This window comes from Nycticebus coucang, chromosome 13, assembly GCF_027406575.1.
Source record: "Nycticebus coucang isolate mNycCou1 chromosome 13, mNycCou1.pri, whole genome shotgun sequence".
NCBI classification, from domain to species: Eukaryota; Metazoa; Chordata; class Mammalia; order Primates; family Lorisidae; genus Nycticebus; species Nycticebus coucang.
The window spans coordinates 32961372-32988551 of record NC_069792.1 but is presented as its reverse complement, the minus strand read 5'-3'; the positions used below and the strand labels follow the sequence as shown (position 1 = coordinate 32988551).

The window sequence follows — 27180 nt, the reverse complement described above, 5'->3', positions numbered from 1 at the left end:
GGGGAAAGAGTGGAGAGCAAGCAGCTTCCCTATTTAAAGGAAGGGGAAAAGCTGGATGTTACACACATTGGTTTACACAGTCTGTTGATAAACGTCATGGAAACTGGGAAGTGAAGGAGGAAATGGGCACTGTTTCAGATTTTTACTGACAAGGGGAGAATACATATTGAGAACAAGTAGAACTTCACCTAACACAATTTAACAGTGTCTAAGAATCTTTCATAAAGATGTGTGTTCCTGGGCGGCGCCTGTGGCTCAGTGAGTAGGGCGCCGGCCCCATATGCCGAGGGTGGCAGGTTCAAACCCAGCCCCGGCCAAACTGCAACAAAAAAAAGGCCGGGTGTTGTGGCGGGCGCCTGTAGTCCCAGCTGTTCGGGAGGCTGAGGCAAAAGAATCGCCTGGGCCCAGGAGTTGGAGGTTGCTGTGAGCCGTGTGATGCCATGGCATCCTACCCGGGGGCGATACAGTGAGACTCTGTCTCTACAAAAAAGAAAAAAAGAAGAAGAAGATGTGTGTTCCTAGTATCTGGAGTCTATTCCACAATCAGGAGAGCACTTACTACCCATGTTATTAACATTGGCCTGTCTGTACCTGTACAACATGTATCGATCAGACGGCTTTACTTTTGGTTATTCCTAGGTGAGTTTTACTACAGCTGTGTAGAAACAATCGGCGCGTCTCAGATCCTAACACTGAGATAAATGCTGGTGGGTTAAGCTGGGCTGAAATGCAGTTAGATCCGTGAGTGTCTTGATGGACCTGTGTTCTCTCCCGACATGTGGAAGCCCTGTGTACTTCACACCCTCCTTTTCTGCTAAGTCTCCTTACACTAAATATGACAAGTTTTTTAAGATGCAACTTACAACTTTGAAAATCTCACTTTCATAGTGTTTCAAAGGGTAGTATAGTACTAGTGGTATGTTGGGGGAGATGTTCTTCGTGTGTAAAACCGTTTCAGCGTGGATGGCATCCCTCATCCCCAGACACTGGACGCCAGTAGCAACTCCCTCTGCCCATCGGTCATTAAAACTGAAACGTAGCCCCAAGGTTTCCAACTGCACCTCTAGAGGGCAGTAGTTCCCAAGTTGAGAAAATTGATCGGCGTTTTTTAGGTTTCACTGGCAGGTTTTTTGGAGGGAATGAAATACCATTAATTTTACTACAAGTTAAAATTGCGCTCCAAGCACAATGGCTCATGCCTGTAATCCCAGCATTTTGAGAGGCCAAGACAGGAGGATCACTTGAGGCCAGGAGTTGAGACCAGCATAGACAAAGTAGCAGAGACCCTGTCTCCACAAAAATTTTAAAAACTTGGGTGGCGCCGGTGGCTCAGTGAGTAGGGCGCCAGCCCCATATGCTGAGGGTGGCAGGTTTGAACCCGGCCCCAGCCAAACTGCAAGAAAAAAATAGCTGGGCGTTGTGGCGGGTGCCCGTAGTCCCAGCTACTCGGGAGGCTCAGGCAAGAGGATCACCTAAGCCCAGGAGCTGGAGGTTGCTGTGAGCTGTGATGCCACCGCACTCTACCAAGGGTGACACTTTCAAAACTTAGCCAGGTATGGTAGTATGCACATGTAGCCCCGGCTCCTTCAGAAGTTGAGGCAAGAGGATCTCCTGAGCCCAGGAGATGCAAGTCACAGTGAGCCATGATCACACCACTGCACTCCAGCCTGGGAGACGGAACAGGACCCTGTCTTTCCAAAACAAATTGTAGTCTTTATCTTTCTATTTGTAGTTGAAAACAAGAATTCACAGTTCAGAGCTTAGGCCTGAATCTTTTTTTTTTTTTTCCCCCTTAAATAGAGACAGGGTCTCACTTGTGGCCCAAGCTAGAGTGCAATAGTGCAGTCATGGCTAACTGTGACCCTGAACTCTTGGGATAAAGCAACGTTCCCACCTCTGCGGCAGCGGGGGCTACAGACACACACCAGCACACCCAGCCTGAATCTACTGAGATAGCATTGTTTTTAATTTCTGGAGAAGTGGCGGCGCCTGTGGCTCAGTGAGTAGGGCGCCGGCCCCATATGCCGAGGGTGGCGGGTTCAAACCCAGCCCCGACCAAACTAACAAAAAAATAGCCGGGCGTTGTGGCGGACGCCTGTAGTCCCAGCTGCTCGGGAGGCTGAGGCAAGAGAATCGCGTAAGCCCAATAGTTAGAGGTTGCTGTGAGCCGTGAGATGCCACGGCACCCTACCCGAGGGCGGTACAGTGAGACTCTGTCTCTACAAAAAAAATATATATATATAATTTCTGGAGAAGTAAAATAACTTACAGAAATGTATTTTAGAGAAGAAAACAAAATAAATAAATAAATAAAAAATAGCCGGGCATTGAGGCGGGCATCTGTTTGAGCCCAAGAGTTTGAGCTTTCTGTGAGCTATGATGCCACGGTACTCTACCGAGGGTGACATAGTGAGACTCTGTCTCAAAAAAAAAAAAAATAAATAAATAATACAAAGATATATATATTTTTACACTTGGTGAAAAAAAAACAATAATCTGGGAAAACATTTGTAACAAGGCATAAGAAGAAATAACATTTATGTAAAAAGCTCATACAGATGAGTTTCATGTTTTTTTTTTTTTTTTCCTTTTCTTTTTTTTTGAGACAGAGTCTCAGTTTCGCCCTCGGTAGAGTGCCATGAAGTGACAGCTCACAGGAACCTCAAACTCTCGGGCTTAAGCGATTCTCTTGCCTCAGCCTCCCAAGTAGCTGGGACTAAGGCACCCACCACAACGTGCAGCTGTTTTTTGGTTGTAATTGTCATTGTTGTGTAGCAGGCCTGGGCCAGGCTCAAACCCACCAGCCTCAGCGTACATGGCTGGCGCCCTACTCACTGAGCTACAGGTGCTGAGCCAGATGAGTTTTTAAATAGGCTTCTTAATACCCCCGGTACTTAAAAGGAAAAGGGGCACGACCGAGGACTGCTAGGAAAAACATAGATGGGAAAATGTTCAACCGTGATGCTAATAACCAAGGAAATTTTTGAAGGAGTGCTCGCTTTGGCAGCACATATACTTAAATTGGAAATTTTGAAGGAATGTTTTGTATTTTTCCATCAATTGAGCAAAAACGTAAAGTATTTGACATACTGCCAGACGATAAGGGTAAGGTACAACAAACACCCTGAGGCATTATTTATGTCATAATTTTTTGAAATTCTTGTGGAAAGCAATTCAGCAACATGTATCAAATAGAAACATATTCATGTCATGTAGGAGTGGATGCCAATGAAATCCTTCACACAGACAAAAAGAAAGATGTTCATTTCAGCGTGATCTGTTATAAAACCATTAGAACCTTAATATCATCAGAAGGTATTTGTATATATTACACATTTTAAGTAACATTCGAAGGTAATATTTTAAACTAGGGAGAGGGGAATGATTCCATTTAGATTTAAAATTTGCTTCAATTTATTATCAAAATAGTTAATTCAAACACCAGGGCCAGGTTAAACAGTGACAGGTAAAGATTAGTGAGATAAATAGTTAACTACATTTAGATGTTTTTCTTCTTTAAAAACCCGCTCTTTGGACTATTTTGTTCTCTAATAACATGCAGAGATATCAACATATTTCTAAACACATTTAGAGTGAAAAACACGCCAATCCCTCAGACATAGGAAACAGGATAACTAAGGCCATACCAATGGCACCCATTGTTAACTGCTCTGATGAACCCTAACTAAAAGCAAATTTCCATTTTTCTTCAATGCTGTGATAAGAGAAAAGAATGCTCACAAACAAACTTCCTCTAGTTAGCATTCCATTTCTTTGCTTTCCTTGCAGGAAAACTCAAGGAAGTTTTGTAAACTGTCTCCACCTGCTGTCCTCCTCTGGATCTCTTGCGAACCCCTCGGTCGCGGGCCCATCACACCACAGACTGCTCAGAGTTTAGCAGCCAATCTTCAACTTTCATCTTACTTGCACTAACAGCAACGTGAACAGAGTTAATTACCCCCCTGACTTTGGGAAACTACATTCTTGGTTTTCCTCCTGTCTCACAGACTGCCCTTTCTGTCTCTATTACCGGTTATTCCTTGACTTCACGATGCTGAAGTGTCCCAGGACTCAATCCTTGGATCACTTCTCTCATCTGTCCGTACTCACTCTCCAAGGAGACCAAGAGGGTGGAGAAAGCCTGGTGCCCTGGGATGAAATAATACTTTGTAATTAATCCAATAAGCCTGTGAGGATAAAGTAAGGATGCAACACCACAACTCTCCAATCCATGGCAGACGTCATTAATCATTCAGGGCTTTTCTCAAACGGAGCTAAGCAGCCCTGGAATCCTTCTTTGTATGGAGTATTGTAGCCATTCACTTCCAATGAACTGCTGGACTTGACATTCCAGATGAAGTCTATACCTGCCAACCCTGATATCGTTCAGTATTGCTCAGTGTTTCTCAAAATGTTCCCCATGCTCAAATAAATGTGAATATGGGGAGAAACTGAATAAATAAAGCTTACTAGCCTTAACATACTAATGTCCATCAAGACTCCGTTGGAACAAACTGGCTAACAAGTAGGGTGAACCAACAACAGAATGCCAGGAGGATATTAATCACGCTTGCAAGGGCACTTTCCTTCTGACTACCTCGTAGATCCCTCCAAGAACTTATTGTCCCCTGGGAAGTATGGTCAACTGATTTTCTCCAAATGCATACTCTCCCCCAAAATAAGACCAGAAAAGTGACAATGACAAAACAGCAGAACCAACCAAAAATATGTGGATTAAAAACTCCTCAAGGCTCTACTAAAGCAATAAAAAGTTAGAGCAGCAATTAGTGAAGCATATGACAGTACTATCTTCACTGTAACCATGGTTATATTTCATAGGCCTCCAATTAAACTGGTATAATTATGCATATCTGCATACTCTCAAAAAAGATCTTCCCAAAATTTAGTCAAAGGATGGTTTGAAACAAATTAAACCTACTGAGGATTTCCAGATGGTCCCAGGTTGATGTTCTGTGAGGTAGTGTGTAGCTGTTTGGATGGGGGAAAAAAACAACATTCTCAATGGAGCTTCAAAAATTATCAATGTTTAGAAATAAAACATACAGCACTGTACCGTGGATAACATGGGTATTGTCATATGATAGAAACCTAAGGCCTTAATAAGTATATAGACTTATTTGGAAACATATAATTGATATAAGCATAATTATTTTTATCACAATAACTTCTAGGAACAGTTGAAAGGAAAAAATGTAAGTAAGCCAGAAATCAACCTCAAAGTTGGCAAATGAATGAAATAACCTGGAGGAAGCTCCTTGGAAGAGGTGGGTATTGAAACCACAAATTTAAGGGGAAACATTTTATCAAAGAAAACTATTTAAAAATGGCTATTTTTCAAATTTTCAGATAGGTAATTAAAGATAGAAGATAGGATACTGATGATGATTGTAAATGCTGGATTTCAGTTTTAATTTGACGCTAGGTAAATATAGGCAAAGCAAATACAGACAGCAGTGCTCTTCCAATTCCAGCACTGTAGTAGCACCAAAATTTTAAAGGCTTTCTTCTTCGTTACACTTACGATATTATAAATTCAACCTCTGATACTAATTTAGAAGCAGATCTTTCTGTACCTATTATGCCATAAAAAATTAATAAAAGTTTCTAGTTCATTAACAATTAGCCAGAAATTTGACTCAGAATCTCAAAAGATTAATCTAACAATCCTAGCAGACCAGTGTAGATGAATTCTGCTTCACATAAATTCACTTTGAAATTCTTTACACAAGAAAAAGGAGACGAAAAAAATTCTTTATACATTCAGAGAATTAACTCAGTTATAAATGTCTGAAATACATGGACTTTTACTAGTTCTCTATATAATTATACTTCATATAAGTTACAAATATAAAAAGCTTTATAAAACTCTTTATGCTTGGCTCCTGTAGCTCAGCGGCTAGGGCGCCAGCCACATACACCAGAGCTGGTGAGTTTGAATCTAGCCTGGGCCTGGCAAACAACAACTCCAACCAAAAAATAGCCAGGCGTTGTGGCAGGCGCCTGTAGTCCCAGCTACTAGGGAGGCTGAGGCAAGAGAATCACTTAAGCCCAAGAGTTTGAGGTTGCTATGAGCTGTGATGCAACAGCACTCTACCAACGGTGACAAAAATACAAAAATAAAATAAAGATGATATCAAATTAAGGGTGAGATATAATTTATTAACAAAATTAACACTAATTGAGATCATAAGTTCCTTGACTTCTCTTGGCCTCTAGTTTTCCCTTTATACATAGAACAGTAGGTCCACATGCCTTCTAAGATATTGCAGTTGTATCTTCACTTAGTTATCTACTTAACAGTCCTTAACAGTTATAACTGTAAGTCAAAGTATGGCTCTTTCCTTTTATTAAAAAGATTCTTTTTTTTTTTTTTTGACAGAGTCTCACTACGCTGCCTGAGCTAGAAAGCAGTGGTATTATCATAGCTCAATGAAGACTCCGAGGCTGTAGTGATCTTCCTGCCTCAGCCTTTACAAGTAGCTGGGACCACAGGTACATGCCACCATGCCCAGCAAAGTTTTCTGTTTTTTGTAGATACAAGGTCTTGCTATGTTGCTTGGGCTATACTTGAACACTGGCCTCAAGAACCAATCCTCACAGCTTGGCCTTCTAAAGTGCTAGGATTACAAGCATGAGCCAGTGTACCAGTCTTTAAAGATTCTTTTTATCAGTATTTTAAAACTTTTAGAGAGTCTAGTCAAGTTTCAGGCATTATGAATGAAAAAGGTAAGAAAAATAAAATCTAAAGCCAACAGTGGCCAGGCACAGTGGTTCATGCCATTAATATTAGCACTTTGAGAGGCCAAGGCAGGAGGACTGCTTGAGGTCAGAAATTCAAGACCAGTTTGAGCAAGAGCAAGACTCCTGTCTCTGCAAAAAAAAAAAGGAAAGAAAGAAAAGAAAAAAGAAAAATTAGCTGAGTGTGGTTCTCAGAGGCTGAGGCAGAAGGATTGCTTGAGACCAGAAGTCTGAGGATACAGTGAACTATGATGATGTCACTGCACTCTAAGAGCCTGGACAATAGACTGAGACCCTGTCTCTAAATACTAAATTAAACAGGCCGGGCAGAGTGGGTCATGACTGTAATCTCAGCACTCTAGGAGGCCGAGGCAGGTGGATTGTCTGAGCTCACAGGTTTGAGACTAGCCTGAGCAAGAGTGAGACCCCATCTCTAAAAAGGAATAGCAGGAAGTTGCTGTAAGCTATGATGCCATGGCACTCTACCAAGGGTGACAAAGTAAGACTTTGTCACAAAATCAAAACACCAAAAATCTAAAATAAATAAATAAATAAGTCAACAGGGACAGAACAGCAGCCAGAACCCAGGAATCTCTCAGTTCAGCTAATTCTGCAAAGCCAGCTGTCTCCTATAGCAATGCAAGACATTCTTCAAAGAACCTAAACCTACAAATTCTCACATTGGTACCAAGCAAAAAGTGGAAAAATCAGTTATATATATTTTAGTCTTTAGGATATTATTTTAAGTCTTTTTCAATTAAAAATATATACTCAGAAAATATAGAAAAGTATGAGAAAAATATTTAAAATTCATAACCTCACTAGCACAATATTTTGCAAATATGTAAGTAAATTCATATAGTCCTTTCTTGCCTTTTAAAAACTAATTCACAATGTGTGACTATGCATATAAAATTTGATATATTGATTTCACGTGTTTTCACTTGTGTCAAAGTTTAAAATATTACCTTCGAATGTTACTTAAAATGTGTAATATACACAAATACCTTCTGATTGATATTAAGGTTCTAATGGTTTTATAACAGATCACGCTGAAATGAACATCTTTGTTTGTGTCTGTGTGAAGGATTTCATTGGCATCCACTCCTACATGACATGAATATGTTTATGTTTGATTCATGTTGCTGAATTGCTTTCCACAAGAATTTCAAAAAATTATGACATAAATAATGCCTCAGGGTGTTTGTTGTACCTTACCCTTATCAGTCTGGCAGTATGTCAAATACTTTACGTTTTTGCTCAATTGATGGAAAAATACAAAACACTCCTTCAAAATTTCCAATTTTAGTATATGTGCTGCCAAAGCGAGCACTCCTTCAAAAATTTCCTTGGTTATTAGCATCACGGTTGAACATTTTCCCATCTATGTTTTTCCTAGCAGTCCTCGGTCGTGCCCCTTTTCCTTTTAAGTACCGGGGGTATTAAGAAGCCTATTTAAAAACTCATCTGGCTCAGCACCTGTAGCTCAGTGAGTAGGGCGCCAGCCATGTACGCTGAGGATGGTGGGTTTGAGCCTGGCCCAGGCCTGCTACACAACAATGACAATTACAACCAAAAAACAGCTGCACGTTGTGGTGGGTGCCTTAGCCCCATCTACTTGGGAAGCTGAGGCAAGAGAATCACTTAAGCCCGAGAGTTTGAGGTTCCTGTGAGCTGTCACTTCATGGCACTCTACCAAGGGCGAAACTGAGACTCTGTCTCAAAAAAAAAAGAAAAGGAAAAAAAAAAGAAAAAAACATGAAACTCATCTGTATGAGCTTTTTACATAAATGTTATTTCTTCTTATGCCTTGTTACAAATGTTTTCCCAGATCATTGTTTTTTTCGCCAAGTGTAAAAATATATATATCTTTGTATTATTTATTTATTTTTTTTTTTTTTGAGACAGAGTCTCACTATGTCACCCTCGGTAGAGTACCGTAGCATCATAGCTCACAGAAACCTCAAACTCTTGGGCTCAAACAGATGCCCGCCTCAATGCCCGGCTATTTTTTATTTATTTATTTTTTTTTTTGTTTTCCTCTCTAAAATATATTTCTGTAAGTTATTTTACTTCTCCAGAAATTATATATATATATATATATATTTCTGTAGAGACAGAGTCTCACTGTACTGCCCTCAGGTAGGGTGCGTGGCATCACACGGCTCACAGCAACCTCTAACTCTTGGGCTTACGAGATTCTCTTGCCTCAGCCTCCCGAGCAGCTGGGACTACAGGCGTCCGCCACAACGCCCGGCTATTTTTTTGTTAGTTTGGTCGGGGCTGGGTTTGAACCCGCCACCCTCGGCGTATGGGGCCGGCGCCCTACTCACTGAGCCACAGGCGCCGCCACTTCTCCAGAAATTAAAAACAATGCTATCTCAGTAGATTCAGGCTGGGTGTGCTGGTGTGTGTCTGTAGCCCCCGCTGCCGCAGAGGTGGGAACGTTGCTTTATCCCAAGAGTTCAGGGTCACGGTTAGCCATGACTGCACTATTGCACTCTAGCTTGGGCCACAAGTGAGACCCTGTCTCTATTTAAGGGGAAAAAAAAAAAAGATTCAGGACTAAGCTCTGAACTGTGAATTCTTGTTTTCAACTACAAATAGAAAGATAAAGACTACAATTTTTTTTGGAAAGACAGGGTCCTGTTCTGTCTCCCAGGCTGGAGTGCAGTGCTGTGATCATGGCTCACTGTGACTTGCAACTCCTGGGCTCAGGAGATCCTCTTGCCTCAACTTCTGAAGGAGCCGGGGCTACATGTGCATACTACCATACCTGGCTAAGTTTTGAAAGTGTCACCCTTGGTAGAGTGCGGTGGCATCACAGCTCACAGCAACCTCCAGCTCCTGGGCTTAGGTGATCCTCTTGCCTGAGCCTCCCGAGTAGCTGGGACTACGGGCACCCGCCACAACGCCCAGCTATTTTTTTCTTGCAGTTTGGCTGGGGCCGGGTTCAAACCTGCCACCCTCAGCATATGGGGCTGGCGCCCTACTCACTGAGCCACCGGCACCACCCAAGTTTTTAAAATTTTTGTGGAGACACTGTCTCTGCTACTTTGTCTATGCTGGTCTCAACTCCTGGCCTCAAGTGATCCTCCTGTCTTGGCCTCTCAAAATGCTGGGATTACAGGCATGAGCCATTGTGCTTGGAGCGCAATTTTAACTTGTAGTAAAATTAATGGTATTTCATTCCCTCCAAAAAACCTGCCAGTGAAACCTAAAAAACGCCGATCGATTTTCTCAACTTGGGAACTACTGCCCTCTAGAAGTGCAGTTGGAAACCTTGGGGCTACGTTTCAGTTTTAATGACCGATGGGCAGAGGGAGTTGCTACTGGCGTCCAGTGTCTGGGGATGAGGGATGCCATCCACGCTGAAACGGTTTTACACACGAAGAACATCTCCCCCAACATACCACTAGTACTATACTACCCTTTGAAACACTATGAAAGTGAGATTTTCAAAGTTGTAAGTTGCATCTTAAAAAACTTGTCATATTTAGTGTAAGGAGACTTAGCAGAAAAGGAGGGTGTGAAGTACACAGGGCTTCCACATGTCGGGAGAGAACACAGGTCCATCAAGACACTCACGGATCTAACTGCATTTCAGCCCAGCTTAACCCACCAGCATTTATCTCAGTGTTAGGATCTGAGACGCGCCGATTGTTTCTACACAGCTGTAGTAAAACTCACCTAGGAATAATCAAAAGTAAAGCCGTCTGATCGATACATGTTGTACAGGTACAGACAGGCCAATGTTAATAACATGGGTAGTTAAGTGCTCTCCTGATTGTGGAATAGACTACAGATACTAGGAACACACATCTTCTTCTTCTTTTTTTCTTTTTTGGAGAGACAGAGTCTCACTGTACCGCCCCCGGGTAGGATGCCATAGCGTCACACGGCTCACAGCAACCTCCAACTCCTGGGCCCAGGCGATTCTCTTGCCTCAGCCTCCCGAACAGCCGGGACTACAGGTGCCCGCCACAACACCCGGCCTTATTTTTGTTGCAGTTTGGCCGGGGCTGGGTTTGAACCTGCCACCCTCGGCATATGGGTCCGGCGCCTTACTCACTGAGCCACAGGCGCCGCCCAGGAACACACATCTTTATGAAAGATTCTTAGACACTGTTAAATTGTGTTAGGTGAAGTTCTACTTGTTCTCAATATCTATTCTCCACTTGTCAGTAAAAATCTGAAACAGTGCCCATTTCCTCCTTCACTTCCCAGTTTCATTGGGGGGGGTGTGGCCACATGACGTTTATCAACAGACTGTGTAAACCAATGTGTGTAACATCCAGCTTTTCCCCTTCCTTTAAATAGGGAAGCTGCTTGCTCTCCACTCTTTCCCCTTCTTCACACTTGCTGGGAAAGGATGAGGACTTGGAAAACCGTTACCTTAGACCTAGAGATGGAAGGCGCAGAATGTTCTACCAGTTGTGTCCACGGATGACTATTCACTTTTACTTATAAGCCAGTGTATTATTTTTTCATGTGACTGTTAACTTGCCTTGTCAACTACAGACTCCAAATGACAGAAATGACATCTGGTCTCAAAAAAAAAAAAAAAAAAAAGCAGTGGGAGAAACTTGAATATATCAGGCTTTCTTTTTATATAAATGGGTCACAAATATATACCGTAAACATACCCTGTAAGAAAGGGCTCTGCGCCTGTAGCACAGTGGTCATGGTGCCAGCCACATGCATCGAGGCTGGCTGGTTCAAGGCTGGCCCGGGTCAGCTAAACAACAATGAAAACTGCAACAAGAAAATAGCTGGGTGTTGTGGTGGGTGTCCGCAGTCCCAGCTACTAGGGAGGCTGAGGCAAGAGAATCACCCAAGCCCAAGAGTTGGAGGTTGCTGTGAGTTGTGACGTCACAGCACTCTACCAACACAGCAAGACTCCTGTGTCCAAAAAAAAAAAAAAAAAAAAAAGAGAAGAAAAGAAATAGATACATAACCTCTATTTACAAGCTCAGTACATTATGAATAGGCACAGTCCTGGTTAGTTTAAAAAGGTCAACTGTTGGGCGGCGCTTGTGGCTCAAGGAGTAGGGCACTGGTCCCATATGCCAGAGGTGGCGAATTCAAACCCAGCCCCGGCCAAAAACCACAAAAAAAAAAAAAAGGTCATTGTTGGGTGAGCAGGGCGCCGGCCCCATATGCCAGAGGTGGCAGGTTCAAAGCTCAGCCCTGGCCAAAAACTGCAAAAAAAAAAAAAAAAAGGTCAACTGTTAAGATCTTTAAATGGGGTAGGAGCAGGGGAATTTTATTATAGGCTATATTTATTTTATTTTATTTTTTTTTTGCAATTTTTGGCCATGGCTGGGTTTGAACCCGCCACCTCCGGCATGTGCACTGGCACCCTACTCCTTGAGCCGCAGGCACCGCCCATAGGCTATATTTAATATAATTTCTTTTTTTGCAGTTTTGGCTGGGCCGGGCTTCAACCCGCCACCCACGGCATATGGGGCTGGCGCCCTACTCCTTGAGCCACAGGTGCCTCCCATATTTAATATAATTTCAATGTGTCTTGTTATGGTCAATATCCAGCAGGAACAAAGTCAGCCTCATACATTTATCCTTTCTTCTTCTGCAGATTATACACGAGGGAAGGAGGCTTCTTGGTTTTATAGGCCGCACTTTTCTTGATGCGCTGTCCTTTGATGTTAACGATATACGGCAAGAGCGGGGGCCGGACCGTCAGAACCGTTCCTTGAGGTGTGTAGCCTCGGAGATGCAATCTGTCCTTCCCACGAGGCGTTACTGCAACCCAACCTGCAGAGGAAAACTTGATGTCAGCAACCGCTTCGGATTCCCCAAGTCCTTCTTTTACTATAATGTCTTCAGCAACAAGAGAAGGAAAGTCTGCCATTCCTTCTTTTCCACCCATTGGAACCTGCAGTAACGTGTGACCTGCCTGCTTCTCATACAAACTATCCGCCTTGTCCAAGGAAGTAATGTGCACGGGGAGGAGGTTGGAAGCCACAACCGTAAACCGGGCTGACTGGTTTCCCTGTAGGAAATCAATGCGGCCTAGAGCACCCAAAAATAGAACCATTCCTGGTTTAAGCACAAAAGTTCTTGGAACAATGGAATTTGTTGGCAAAACAATCTTTACTTCTTCTTCTGTTAGAAGATTTAAAATGCAATTTTCTTTTGTAATTCCTGGCGTGTCATAAAACCAGCGGGCATCTCTCACATCTTGTGCAGTCAATACTACTTGTTTGGTGGATGTAGGTTCAACTGTAACGGGTTCATTTTCCATGTCAAAGGCAAGTGAATCAGCATCAAATTCAAAGGCATCTTCATCCTTCTGTTCTTCTGAATCCAAGAATGTTCTTCCAACTCTCCCTACTACATAGCCATGCTTTTTCAAAACATTAAGTTGATGTTGTTCTTGCTCGCTAAGATCTTCTAGGGCTTTAGCTGCATCTTCTTTAAGTCTTTTGTGCCTTTCAAACATTCTATAAGGAGTTGGGTTGCAAATAGGAAACTTGAGAAGGTTTAATGTAGTTCCTGGCCAAGAGGAGATGGTGGCCCGGTCGATGGCCTGGGCGCCCTTGGCGGTGCAGTAATCGGACTTCAGGAGCGTGTTAAAGAGAGTGGACTTGCCAGCGTTTGTGGATCCTACCAGGTAGACATCACCACGGTAGCGCCAGGAGCGCTGAAGTGCCGAGATTAACTCTTCGATGCCATAGCCAGTCTTGGCGCTGATGAGACGCACGTCCCGGACCACCGTGCACGACCTGTCCGACCGATTCGAATTCTCCTCTCTGTCCTGCGGCCCGTCCCGGCTGGGGAGCTGTGGCCCTCCGTGGCCAGGGGCCAGCAAAAGTCCGGCGCGGGCACAGTCGTTCCACAGCCGCTCCCGGAGCCGCTGCCGGTAGCCGGGGCGTCCTGGGGCAGCAGGTCCACTTTGTTCCCCAGCACGATCAGCTGCTTGGGGCCTACCAGTGCCGGCAGGTCGGGCAGCAGGGCGTCGGGCAGGTGGAGCAGGTCCACCATGTAGAGCACCAGGGCGGGCCCGGGCCGCCGCCGCGCGGTGCTCACCAGCTCAGAGTACTGTTCGCGGCTCCCCTGCAGGCGCAGGGCGCGCTGGTGGTGCACCAGGAGCCAGCAGTGCTGGCCCACGTCCGGCGCCAGCCCGCCGTCCGCCTGCGCCGCGCGCAGGAACTTCTCGCTGGGCAGGTATCCGGGCACGCCGGGGTCCTGGCAGTGCAGCTCTGCCCCGCAACCCGAGCAGTGCTGGCCGCTGGGCGGCACCGCCGGGTCCGGGTGCCCCACGACAGGGTGCGCCCGGCGGCCGACCCGTGGCTTCTGCGTCCGCCTGGGTTGCTCCCTCTCCTGGTGCTGCTGCTGCAGTTGTTCCAGCAGCTCTTTCCGGGTGGGCGCGGGCTCAGGCTCCAGGACGTACTCGGGGAAGAGAAACCGCTCCTGCATGTTAGGGCTTCCTTCATAACTCTCAGCCTCCGTGAGGCCATGAGGAGGCTCAGGGCCCAGGTCCGACGCGGGCCCGGAGGAGGCGGCGGCCGCGCACCGCCTCCCCAGGAGCGTCTCCCAGAGGCCATGGCGCCCTACAGTGGGAGCGGATCGCCGCAGGAAGGGACTGAGCAGCGTGGGCGCCAGGCGTGCAGACAGCATGGGGAGCGCTGCTCCGGGCAGCTTTTTTATTTTATTTTTTGTAGAGACAGAGTCTCACTTTATGGCCCTCGGTAGAGTGCCGTGGCCTCACACAGCTCACAGCAACCTCCAACTCCTGGGCTTAAGCGATTCTCTTGCCTCAGCCTCCCGAGCAGCTGGGACTACAGGCGCCCGGCCATATTTTGGTTGCAGTTTGGCCGAGGCCGGGTTTGAACCCACCACCCTCGGTATATGGGGCTGGCGCCTTACCGACTGAGCCATACCCCGGGGCAGGTTCGAACATACAAGCCGCATGGCTGGCACCCTAACCACTGAGCTATGGGCATCCTGCCAGCAAATATATAAATTTTTACACTGTCATAGGAGCAACCATGTCAAAGATACAAAGGTTAAATTTGTTCTCATAAGTAAGAATCTTTTGAGGGCATCAGAGAAAAAAAAATGCTACTTCCTAATAGTCACAAAAAAGGAATATTTTTTTTTCCCAAATGAATATTTTAGCCCTAGGATAGTAATATGTTCTAGTACATAACATTAGCTTTTAAATTAGAAAAATAAAGCCATAAGAAAATTAAAATACATTCTGAAGAAAAATGTAAATCAACCCAACACCTCAAATTTTCATGTATATATTTAATAATAATTACAAAGCTTGAATTATAAATATATTATATTTAATTATATTCATAGTTATAATTTTTTTTTTTTTTTTTGTAGAGACAGAATCGCACTGTACCGCCCTCGGGTAGAGTGGCGTGGCGTCACACGGCTCAGAGCAACCTCTAACTCTTGGGCTTAAGCGATTCTCTTGCCTCAGCGTCCCGAGCAGCTGGGACTACAGGCGCCCGCCACAACGCCCGGCTATTTTTTTTGTTGCAGTTTGGCCGGGGCTGGGTTTGAACCCGCCACCCTCGGCATATGGGGCCGGCGCCCTACTCACTGAGCCACAGGCGCCGCCCCATAATTATAATTTTAATTGCTACATAATATATTGAGTTAAATTATTACAGTTTTCCCTTTCTATACAACTTTCTAAAGTAAATGATGAAAACATCTTCAAAATAAGGTACAAGTTTATTTTACTTATTGCTATCATAATCTAGTTAAAAAAGATAACAATACCCCATTCTCTGTTAAGAATATATATTATGTACCTATACATAGAAATAAAAGTTGATGCCAAATGGCATGTGTGTACGGATTGCTCTATGTATAAAAACCTGACAAGGCAGAGGAAGAGCTATGTAATTTGTGGTTCAAAAGGCCTTTCCTGCTGGCCAAAATTCAAAACAATAATTTCAAGTACAGTGATGATGATAAATATAAATAATGATCAAAAAGTAAGACGTAAAGTGAAAAATATATACTTGTACACACTGTTATAATTATCATTAGAGAAATAAAATTAAGATTAATTTTTATGAGATAAAATTAGATAATTAGGAGAATACAGGAAAGAAAATCACTAAAATATTAAAAATTACTAGGTCTCGGGAGGCAGGAGGGTACTTGGGGGGGAACCTCACCTAATGTGCATAATGCAATGGTACATTTAAAAACTATTAAGAAAAGAGTATGGGTGGCACCTGTGGCTCAGTGAGTAGGGCGCCGGCTCCATATACCGAGGGTGGCGAGTTCAAACCCAGCCCCGGCCAAACTGTAACAACAACAAAAAATAGCCGGGCGTTGTGGCGGGCGCCTGTAGTCCCAGCTGCTCGGGAGGCTGAGGCAAGAGAATAGCTTAAGCCCAGGAGTTGGAGGTTGCTGTGAGCCGTGTGACGCCACGGCACTCTGCCCGAGGGTGATACAGTGAGACTCTGTCTCTACAAAAAAAAAAAAAAAAAGAAAGAGTGTAATTGTGATGGACATATTAATCAGTTCAATGTAAGCATTTCACATTGTATATCAAATCAGTTATCCTGCCATAATGCATCATAATTACAAAGGTATCATAAATGCATCAAGGTACACAGTTATGATTTAATAAAAACAAAAAAATTTTAAAAAGTAAAAAATAAATAAACAAATAAATTGAAAAAAATTACTAGGTCTGGGTGGCAAAAAATATGGGTAATACTTTATTAACTGCTATTTTCAAATTTTTCTTTAATTCACTTATACTACTTTTTATTACATAAATATTCATCCTATAAATTTTATATGAAATAGAGATCAGAAAAAAAAGTGATCAGTAAGTTGTACATGTTTGTCTTTATGTATTTTATTTAGCAGAAACCTACTATGGATGAAGTTACTTCATTTTAAGTATATGTTGCCCTAAAGTTGCCACTAATTTCAACTTTGGGGGAATGGTATTTTTTCTGTTAAAAAAAATTCCTCTTACTACCTTCTGAATACTTCTTTCATCGTCATCTTCAGATGGATCTGACTGGTGTTTTGGACTGTCCATTGGAAGGAATGCTCTGACATCTGGACTAAAAACAAAAATGAACTTTATTATAACTTCAACAGCATTTCTACAGGTTTTCTGCCTTTTAAAATAGAAACCAATATAGAAATAACTATATTAGCACTGATAGTAAGAAAGCCAGCAAAATCTATTAACATTATAAAAGCAGTAAGAAAATTATTTTTTAAAAAAACAAGGAAACCAACAGACAAATGGGCAAAGGCATAAAGAGGTAGTTGATAGAGACAACGTAAATGACAAAGCAAAATTTATGAAGATGCTAACTTCACTAATAACCAAAAAATATAAATTAAAACAAGAAGGATATACCATTTTATATCTACTAACAGGCAAAAATTAGGAAGATAATACCGGGTTGGCGCCTGTGGGTCAGTGAGTAGGGTGCCGGCCCCTTATACTGAGCGGGTTTGAACCCAGCCCCAGCAAAAAAATAGCCGGGTGTTGTGGCAGGATCCTGTAGTCCCAGCTACTTGGGAGGCTGAGGCAAGAGACTCGCCTAAGCCCAGGATATGGAGGTTGCTGTGAGCTGTAACATCACAGCTCTCTACAACAGGCGACAAAGTAAGACTCTGCCTCTAAAAAAAAAAAAAAAAAAAAAAGGGAAAAAGAAAGCTAATACCAGAAGTTAGTAAGGACTTAGGGAAAGAGACACCCTCATGTATTGCTGGTGAGAAGATAGAACAAGACAACTTTTCTGTAAAGAAATCTGGCAATACTTGGTGAAACTGTGTATGCATTTTCTCTGGGCCCAGAAATTCCAGTTCTAGCGATTAAACCATACAAAAATTATGTGCAGGACCAGGCAAAGGCATGTAGTAACCGTGACATTCACTGCAGGATTCTCTACAGTAGGAATTTGAAGCAAAGTAGGCATCAGGGAAATCAACTATGGTAACAGACTACAGAGACTATCAGTCAGCAGCCAGAAACAAGGAACCGTAACACAGGATATATATATTTCCTTTCTATCTACATATATATATATAAATATGTGCGCACACAAAGCATCAGTAAGTCTAATTTTAACAAAGTTACATAGATACAGATATGCAAGCACATATATCCAACATATTAACCTGGATGTCAACAGTGACGATGAGGAAATGGGTACGAAGATCAAGGCTGAGGAGAAAGACACAGCACCCACAGCACAGTGGTTCTGGCGCTGGCCACATGCACCAAGGGTGGAGGGTTTGAACTCGGCCCGGGCCAGCTAAACAACAATGACAACTGCAACAAAAAATAGCTGGGCATTGTGGCGGGTGCCTGTAGTCAAACCTACTTGGGAGGCTCAGGCAAGAGAATCACTTAAGCCCAAGAGTTTGAGGTTGCTGTGAGCTGTGACACCAAAGCACTCTACCAAGGGCAACATAGTGAGACTCTCTGTTGCCAATAAATAAATAAATACATAATAAAGAGAAAAAAATGGACTAAAATGAAAAATGGGCCACGTGTGGATTAGTGACAATTCTGAGGAATGATTCACTCTCTACACCTGGTACAATGTACATTCGTTGCAGGGAATTCAAAAGTTAAAAAATTACAAACAATATACATTCATTGCAGGGAATTCAAAAGATAAAAAATATTTTTTAAAAAAGGGAAGGGCTGGCTCGGGGCCTGTGGCTCAAGCGGCTAAGGCACCAGCCACATACACCTAAGCCGGAAGGTTCGAATCCAGCCTGGGCCTGCCAAACAACAATGATAGCTACAACCAAAAAATAGTCAGGCGCTGTGGCGGACACCTATAGTCTCAGCTACTTGGGAGGTAGAGGCAGGAGAATCTCTTGAGCCCAGGAGCTAGAGGTTGCTGTGAGATAACCAAAAATTAGCCAGGCATTGTGGTGGGTGCCTATAGTCCCAGCTACTTGGGAGGCAGAGGCAGGAGAATTGCTTGAGCCCAGGAGCTGGAGGTTGCTGTGAGCTGTGATGCCATGGCACTCTACCTAGGGTGACAGCTTGAGGCTCTGTCTCAAAAAATAAATAAATAAAATACAATAAAAATAAAAAGGGAAGGGCTGGCATGAATGTAAAATGGTACAGCTGCTGTGAAAAACAGTTTCATAGTTCCTTGAAAAGTTAAACAGTTACTGTATGACCCTACAATTCCACTCCTGGGCATATATCCAAGAGAAATAACAACACATGAGTATGTTCACACAAAAACTCACACAGGACTACTCAGAGCAGCATTATTTTTTGTTTGTTTGTTTGTTTTGGATTGAGTGAATAAATGTGGGGGATGCCATTTTCCACAGTGGTGCTGGAAAGGCTGGCACCTGTTTTCATTCCCTGACAGGAACCTGGGGAAGCCACCCTTAACAGTGGGGCAGGATTTAGGAGAGGAAAGGGAGGGGCCACATAAAAAGAACACACAAGGCTAGGGAAGGGCTTCTGTAATTGCCTTTAAATTCTTTTTGTTGGCTGTATCTGTTAAGTGTGATAAGATATTATTAATCTTTGGACAATCTGGCCTTGAATACCTGAATGAACTCTTGTTAGTGGGTTCACTTAGGTCTCTTCACCTCCCTAAATGCTTCTTGAATGAATGCTGGCCGAAGCATGACAAGGCCCTATAAGACAGTCCATGTATCCTTCCGGTACATTTCTTGTGAATGATTCACAAGAAAGATCCCGGACTTTTACATTAAACTGAACAGAATTAAGTTGCTTGATGATAAATTCTATCTGGCGGGGCGGTGCCTGTGGCTCAAGGAGTAGGGCAACCGTCCCAAATGCCAGAGGTGGTGGGTTCAAACCCAGCCCCGGCCAAAAAAAAAAGAAAAATTCTATCGTGGATCATTTCAGCGTTGCCTTCTTTGCTGAAGCAGTGTAGGATGTCTTCCATCCCCATTGCTCTCACTTCCTCCTGGATGGATAGAATAGAAAGGATGCTGTACAGAGCTCCGTTCACATACGGCTGGATCTCGTGGCTTTTATGGCCAAGCAGATCTGAAAGGACTTTGAGCACGAGGCCTGCCACCTTGGCACACATGTTCTTCCCTGCACTCCAGAGGCAGAGGTTCATAAGCAAAGCCACTAAGTACTCCAGTGTGTAGTCAGACAGGCAATCAGAGTCCTTCAGAATATCAATCAGCCAGAAGATGAGACCATCTTGAAGCGATGCAGCGGGGGCCTGAGGCTGAACTTTTGCAAGGCCCCAAGGACATTCTCCTGGGTGATGACATCCTTGTCCTCCTTCAGCCTTCCCTCCAGCATCCACAGCACCATTTTGTTCTGAGCAAGGTAGAGGTGACCTTCAGCTAGTGACGCAAAAGCGTTGATGAGCCTGGCCATGTACTGCCGCACCACCTCACTCTTTGCGTGCAGCAAGTGAAGCACATTCCTCTGGTTGTGGGTATGACAGTCCAAGAGGTGGTTGCTGATGTAGGCCTGCAGAACCGCCTCCCTCTGCTCTCCAGGACGGGAGGTGCTCAAGCGCCAGCGCAGAGCCTGCAACAAGAAGGCTTTTAAACCATCACTCCCCCAAATCAAATCCTTCTTCAGTTTCTCATAATCCAGGGAGGGCAGTAATGGGACATCTTTCAGTCTCACGGGTGCCAAGGAAGCTTGTAACATGCTGGAAGCCGTCCCAGGCCTTGTGAAGTCCACGCTATGAGCCAGGCTCTGCCACATCTGGTTGCTGAAGAGGCAGACACGGACACTCTGGAGGTACTCAGGAGTGATCATCTTGCCACTGACTGTGGCCTGAGAGAATCCGGCAGCTCTGCTGTGACTCCAATGAGATTGTGGTAGTCTGCTTGGATCTTACTGTACGTCTCAGGTAGGTCACTGACCTAAGTTCAGCTCTGACCAGCTGCTGGTGGAGCTGCTGCAACATCTCTTTGTTACTTTGTCCATTCTCCTTATACACTGTTAAAAGCTTCAGCGTGTTGCTATCTTTAAATATTAAAGCTAGAAACTTTTCCAACTTCAACTTTAACTCTGGAGTCCAGGAATGCTGAAAGAGTTCTTTAAACGAAGGGTGTACCATAGGGTTGGGAAGAAAAGGAAGGGCATAGAAAGGAAGAAACTCGGTGGTCTGGCTCAGCGCTGCTCCTTTGGTCTCCAGGTAGGTTTTGAAGTAAGAAATCCTTTCCTCCAGCTCCTCTCTGTCCGGTCTCCCTACGGAATGTTTCAGAGGATAGATGGCAAAATGGATGTGAAGATAGAATTCCAACTTCTGGGCAAGGGCGTCACCATTTTGGATGAAACTGGGAATGTGTTCTTCCCATAAATTGAAGAACACCTTCTGGTCTCCATTGTCAAATGCAGAGACAAGAGCCTTCTGAATTATCAATGATTTAGAGTCCTGTAAAGATCCACCTGCTGTTTTACATAATGGTTTTCCTTTTATTTTGCATTCTTTGGAAAATGTTTTCAAGGTATCTTCAAATTCAGCAAAATCTAAATAGTCTTTCACTAGTTCGAGTATTTCAGATTCATGAGCCAGAATATCCCCCATATTGAACTGTTCCTGGTAATTCTCACAGGAAAAATGTCTGTACTTCGGCCGCGGACCAGCCTCCACCCTACAGCATTATTCATAATAGCTAAAAAGTGGAAACACCCCAAATATCCATCAGTGGATGAATGGATAAACAAAATGTGGTTTATGATCAAGTGATTCTCTTGCCTCAGCCTCCCAAGTAGCTGGGACTACAGGTGCCTGCCACAACACCCAGCCTTTTTTTTTTTTTTCTTAGAGACAAGGTCTGGCTCTGACTCAGGACGGTTTCAAACACATGAGCTCAGGCAATCCATCCGACTCAGCCTCCCAGAGTGCTAGGACTACAGGCATGAGCCACCACACCCAGCCGAAAGGATCACATATTGTGATCCTTTTCTATTTGTTTATTTATTATTCTATTTGTTTCCATTTGATTTGACTATTTGATTTGATTCTATTTGTTTATTATTAGCCTTGCCAAAGCAAGGCCTCAAAAAATTGATTAAAATCTCAACTTGTTCCTCTCCACGGAAATCTTTTTTTTTTTGAGACAGAGTTTTACTATGTCCCTCTGGGTAGAGTGGTGTCACAGCTCACAGCAACCTCAATCCCTTGGGCTTAAACAATTCTCTTGCTTCAGCCTCCCAAACAGCTGGGACCACAGGTGCCTGCCACAATGCCCGACTATTTATTTTGTTGTTGTTGCAGTTGTCATGTTGATTTGAGCAGGCTCAGGCCAGTTTGAACCCACCAGCCTGGGTGTACGTGGCCCGTACTCTACCCACTGCGCTGCAGGTGCTGCCCATTCTCCACGGAAATCTTTAGTAAGATTTACCCACTCTGAAGAGAAACCAGACCGTACTGTATGATTTCACTTTATTTATTTAGTTTTTGAGGCAGAGTCTCAAGCTGTCACCCTGGGTAGAGTGCTGTGGCGTCACAGCTCACAGCAACCTCAAACTCTTGGGCTTAAGCGATTCTCTTGCCTCAGCCTCCCGAGTAGCTGGGACTACAGGCACCCGCCACAATGCCCAGCTATTTTTTGGTTGTAGTTACACTTGTCATCGTTGATTTTAGCAGGCTCAGGCCAGGTTCAAATTCGCCATCCTTGGTGTATGTGGCGGGTGCTGTACCCACTGAACTACGGGCACTGCCCGTATGATTTCATTTTTGATATACTCAGAATAGGCAAATCTATAGAGACAGGAATAGAATAGTGGTTTCAAAAGTTGGAAGAAGAGACAATTTGGAGGTAGTTTCTTTTGTGGGGGGGATGAAAATGTCAGATTAGACTTGGAGTAATAGAATTAGATGCTGAAGATGGTTGTACAGCATTGTGAATATATTAAACACCACTGAATTGTATACTTTTAAATAGTTAAAATGTTGAATTCTATCTCAGTAAAAGGGGGGTGGGGTTTTTAATCTTACCACACACAAGCACTGTTACCATTTTAGCATGTTTTATTTCAGTCTTGTTCTCTGCATAATTAGGATCATGCTATATTTAAATTTTTATGTTTTTTACTTAAAAATTAATTATAAACATTTGCCAATGGTGTTAAAAAACTCTTGATAAACAGTAACTTTTGATAGATATATGATGTTCTATTATATGGGTACACCAAAAGTTACTGAATGAAAAAAATAAAAAGACATGTTACTGAATGATTCTTTTACTTTAGGATCTGTAGATGGCTTCCAACTTTTTACTATACAATTTCATTAGTATAAATAACACTGCAATTGACCATCTTTGTGCTAACGTTAGAACTGCACAGATTTTTTTTTTTTTTTGAGACAGAACCTTATTTTGCTGCCCTCAGTAGAGTACTGTGGTGTCACAGCTCACAGCAACCTCAAACTCTTGGGCTTAAGCAATTCTCTTGCCACAGCCTCCCAAATAGCTGGGATGACAGGAGCCCACCACAACACTCAGCTATATTTAGACACTGGGTGTCGCTCTAGCTCAGGCTGGTCTTGAACCCATGCACCTGGGCAATCCACCAGACTCGAATCTGCAGATTTTCAAAAATAAAATGACTGGTCAGAATTGTAAACAATTTTTCAGCATTAAATAATTTGTTAAAGTGATTTCCAGAGAGGTTATACCAATTTACACTCCGTTAGCAGTATAGGAACACCCTGAAAACTCTCCCAGCCTTGGTTTGCATTAAAGGTATATACAAATGCACATTGTATATTAACATCTTTGATAATTTGGTAAGCGAAAAACTGCATTTTTCTAAAAAGGTATTAAGCAAATGCAAATTAAAGAAACTAACGACTTACCAAAATGGAAAAGACTAACAATGCTAAGTGCTGCTGAGATAAGCAATGTGATTTGATGGTAGAAGTATGAAACTGGTACTAACATTTTGGAAAACATTCAACATTATCCACTAAGGTTAAACATATACATATCCTATAACCCAGAAGTTCTGCTTCAAGATACATAAAGAATGTTTGCATGTGTGCACCAAAAGATGTTAATGACAATATAATTTACAATAGCCAGAAAACAGAAACAACTCAAGTGTCCATCAATAGTAGAACAGATTACTGTGGCACATTCATACAATGGAATATTACATAGCAAAGGAAATAAATTACACCTCCATACAACAACCTGGGTAACTCTCACCTTGTTGAAAATAAGCCAGCTGGAGAAAAAACATTGTATGATTCTATTTACATACAGTTTAAAAACACGGCCCGCGAATCTATATTATTAAAAATCAGGACAATAGTTACTTTTAGGAAGAAAAGAAGACACAGAGATTGGAAGAGGATGTGTGAGGGGCTTCAGGGGTATTGATAACGTTTTATTTCTTGGCCTGGTGGGGGGTAATAGTGACAACTGAGGTGTGTTTCCTTTCTGATCATTCGTTGAGCTGTATACACATCATCTGGGCACTTTTCTGAATCTTACGCTTCCATTTTTTTCTTTCTTTCTTTATTTTTTTGAGGGTCACCCAGGCTAGAGTACAATGGCATGGTCATAGCTCATTGTAAACTCAAATTCCAGGGCTCAAGCAATCCTTCCACCTCAGCCTGCCAAATAGCTGGGACCACAAGCATGTGCAGTCACACCAAGCTCATTTTTTATTTTTATTTTTTGTAGAGATAAAATCTTGCTGTCTTACCTGTGCTGGTTTTGAACTCCTGGCCTCAAGCAATCCTTGTGCCCCAGCCTCTCAAAGTGCTAGGATTATCAGCAAGAGCCACTGCATCTGGCCATTTTCATTTCTTAAGGAAATGTTCAGTTTTTCTGATAATTAATCAGCCATTTGTATCTCCTCTTTTGTAAATAGCTCATTTGCTTTATTTTTCTTTTGGTGTCTTGAGTGTCTTATTTGCATGAGTTCTTTCTATATTAACTTTACTTCTCTATTGATCTTTATCATGGAAAATATTTTTTTATTTTTGATTTAAGATTGATAATTCATTTACAATTTATGAGAAGTTTTTAATACTCAAATTTTTCTGTGTTTTACTTTGTGATACATCATTCACTGCCAATATTCTCAGACAACCCTCCTCCATATACAGGTCAGAGAAACTAATAACATTTTATTCCACATTTTAATGATTTTTAAATTTGATTTTAATAAAGTTATCTTAAAAATGAACTTTTATCTATTGAAGTAAAGCTTTTTTTTTTTTTTTTAAGAGACAGAGTCTCACTTTGTCGCCTGCGGTAGAGTGCCATGGCGTCATAGCTCACAGCAACCTCCAGCTCTTGGGCTTAGGCGATTCTCTTGCCTCAGCCTCCCAAGAAGCTGGGACCATAGGCTCCCGCCACAATGCCAAGCTACTGAAGTAAAGCTATTTTTAAAATACATTTCCTCAGTAGTAATAAAAGGCTTGATTGACTTCTTGCAATCTTACTATTTTAGGGCAGCGCCTGTGGCTCAGTGAGTAGGTCGGAGGCCCCATATGCCGAGGGTGGTGGGTTCAAACCCAGCCCCGGCCAAACTGCAACAAAAAAATAGCCGGGCGTTGTGGTGGGTGCCTGTAGTCCCAGCTGCTCGGGAGGCTGAGGCAAGAGTATCACGTAAACCCAAGAGTTAGAGGTTGCTGTGAGCCGTGTGACGCCATGGCACTCTACCCAAGGGTGGTACAGTGAGACTCTGTCTCTACAAAAAAAAAAAAAAAAAACCTTTACTATTTTAAATGAAGATATCAAATGAAGAGCATGAAAATTAAAGTTCTGTTAACAAGAGAAGGGATCCAGAAAATATGAAAGGTCACTTTTATTGCAAAGAAAATGTCAGTTAAAGCATTAAGTTTAAAAAACTCTTGGCTATTTTGGGGGTGCTGGAAATGTTCTCTATCTTTAATGTACTGGCGGTGGCTACAGGGGGCAAAAGTATAGAAAAATCCATTGAGTTGTACGCTCAAGAACTGTATATTTTACAGTACAATGTTTTATAAACTGGAAATTTTAAATAATCAAGTTGCTTTTAGTTGAATTTAAATGTCAAATATAACATCTTTATAATACTACACTTCAAGATTCAGAATATTTAATATTTATTATATATAGCATTAGAACTTCTGAGTAACAATTAAAAATATTAGAATAATCACCACCCTCATCTTTTGTATATTTATTCCAAGTCAGCTCTGTCAAAACAGAACAGATTAAAGCTTTGAATGCATGGAATATATTTCAAAGAAGCCAGTCATATACCATTTCAGAGTAACAGCCAGTGCACAGAGCCAAGACTGGCGGTTAGAAGGGTACATCTAAACTGAAGATAGCACAGAACTTGTCCTCAGGAAAAGGCATAATGTTTAACCAAGTAATTCCACTAAGAGCCAAACTGTAAAAGAATCTTTGCTAAATTAGCTGGGCATTGTGGCAGGAGCCAGTAGGCCCAGCTACTCAGGAAGCTGAGGCAAGAGGTTTGCTTGAGCCTAAGAGTTGGAGGTTGTTGCGAGCTATGACATCACGGAGCTTAACCCAGAGCAACTGACTGAGACAAGACTGTCTCAAAGAAAAAAAAAAAAAAGAAAGAAAGAAAAAAGTCTTTATTAAGGAGCAGACTAGAAAGGGAATTCCATTTCATGTGAAGACACCTGCTCGAACTGCACTGGTTAATCCAGGGGCAAGACCTCCTTGACCCTTGTCCTACCTGTGAAATCAGGGGAAATCCACAGCTCTGGGCAGAAGATCTTGTCAGGGAAGATGCTGTTTTAGTATTTTTAGTAACTTAATAAATTAAGTAAATTAAAAAAGAGTGGAAGTTGGCTTGGTGCCTGTAGTTCAGTGGGTAGGGCACCAGCTATATACACCAAGGGTGGCGGGTTCGATCCCAGCCCAGGCCAGCTAAACAACAAATAGCCGGGTATTGCGGCGGGCACCTGTAGTCCCAGCTACTTGGGATGTTGAGGCAAGAGAATTGCTTAAGCCCAAGAGTTTTAGGCTGCTGTGAGCTGTGATGCCATAGCACTCTACCAAGGGTGACAAAGCGAAAGTGTGTCTCAAAAAAAAAAAAAAGAGTTGATGCCTTCTTTGAACTATAACAAAGTATATAAATGGTAATCATGGTTTTTAGAACAAGTGCTCAAAAACACAGTCCTTCAGTGTTGCACTTCTGAAAATATTATTTAAGTGTTTTGTGTTTACATCCTTATCCATATAAAGCACCTTCTGCATTTACATAGCTAAGTAAGGTGTGGAAAAGCTCCCCAGATATTTTACTTTACCTTCTTTATTTCTTCTTAGAATATAATACTTTATACGTACAAAACAATGTAAGTACTGTAACATATATTAAATTACCAAGGACAATAAAGGTAATCACTATGAACCAACTACTGAACCAACTACAAGACTCAAAAATAAAAACATAAACTAAGCCACAGATCTACCAATGTTTTCACAGGTATT

General features: G+C 42.6%; 1 protein-coding gene and 2 pseudogenes across 2 annotated transcripts in view; all 3 read right to left on the bottom strand.

Moving 5' to 3' along the window:
• The window catches only part of LOC128563566 (uncharacterized), an 856840-nt gene that overhangs the window by 507610 nt on the left and 322050 nt on the right, over window positions 1–27180 (bottom strand). Inside the window, exon 12 of the mRNA XM_053558951.1 lies at window positions 16748–16835. Coding sequence (XP_053414926.1) covers window positions 16748–16835 — 88 coding nt within the window. The remainder of the gene's footprint in view (window positions 1–16747; window positions 16836–27180) is intronic.
• LOC128563554 (nitric oxide-associated protein 1-like) lies at window positions 12024–14415 on the bottom strand (annotated as a pseudogene). The gene is made up of 2 exons (XR_008373814.1): window positions 12215–14415; window positions 12024–12100 (listed from the first exon to the last, which is right to left on the bottom strand). The product of XR_008373814.1 is annotated as a nitric oxide-associated protein 1-like (transcript).
• On the bottom strand, window positions 19361–21296 carry LOC128563992 (lisH domain-containing protein ARMC9-like; annotated as a pseudogene).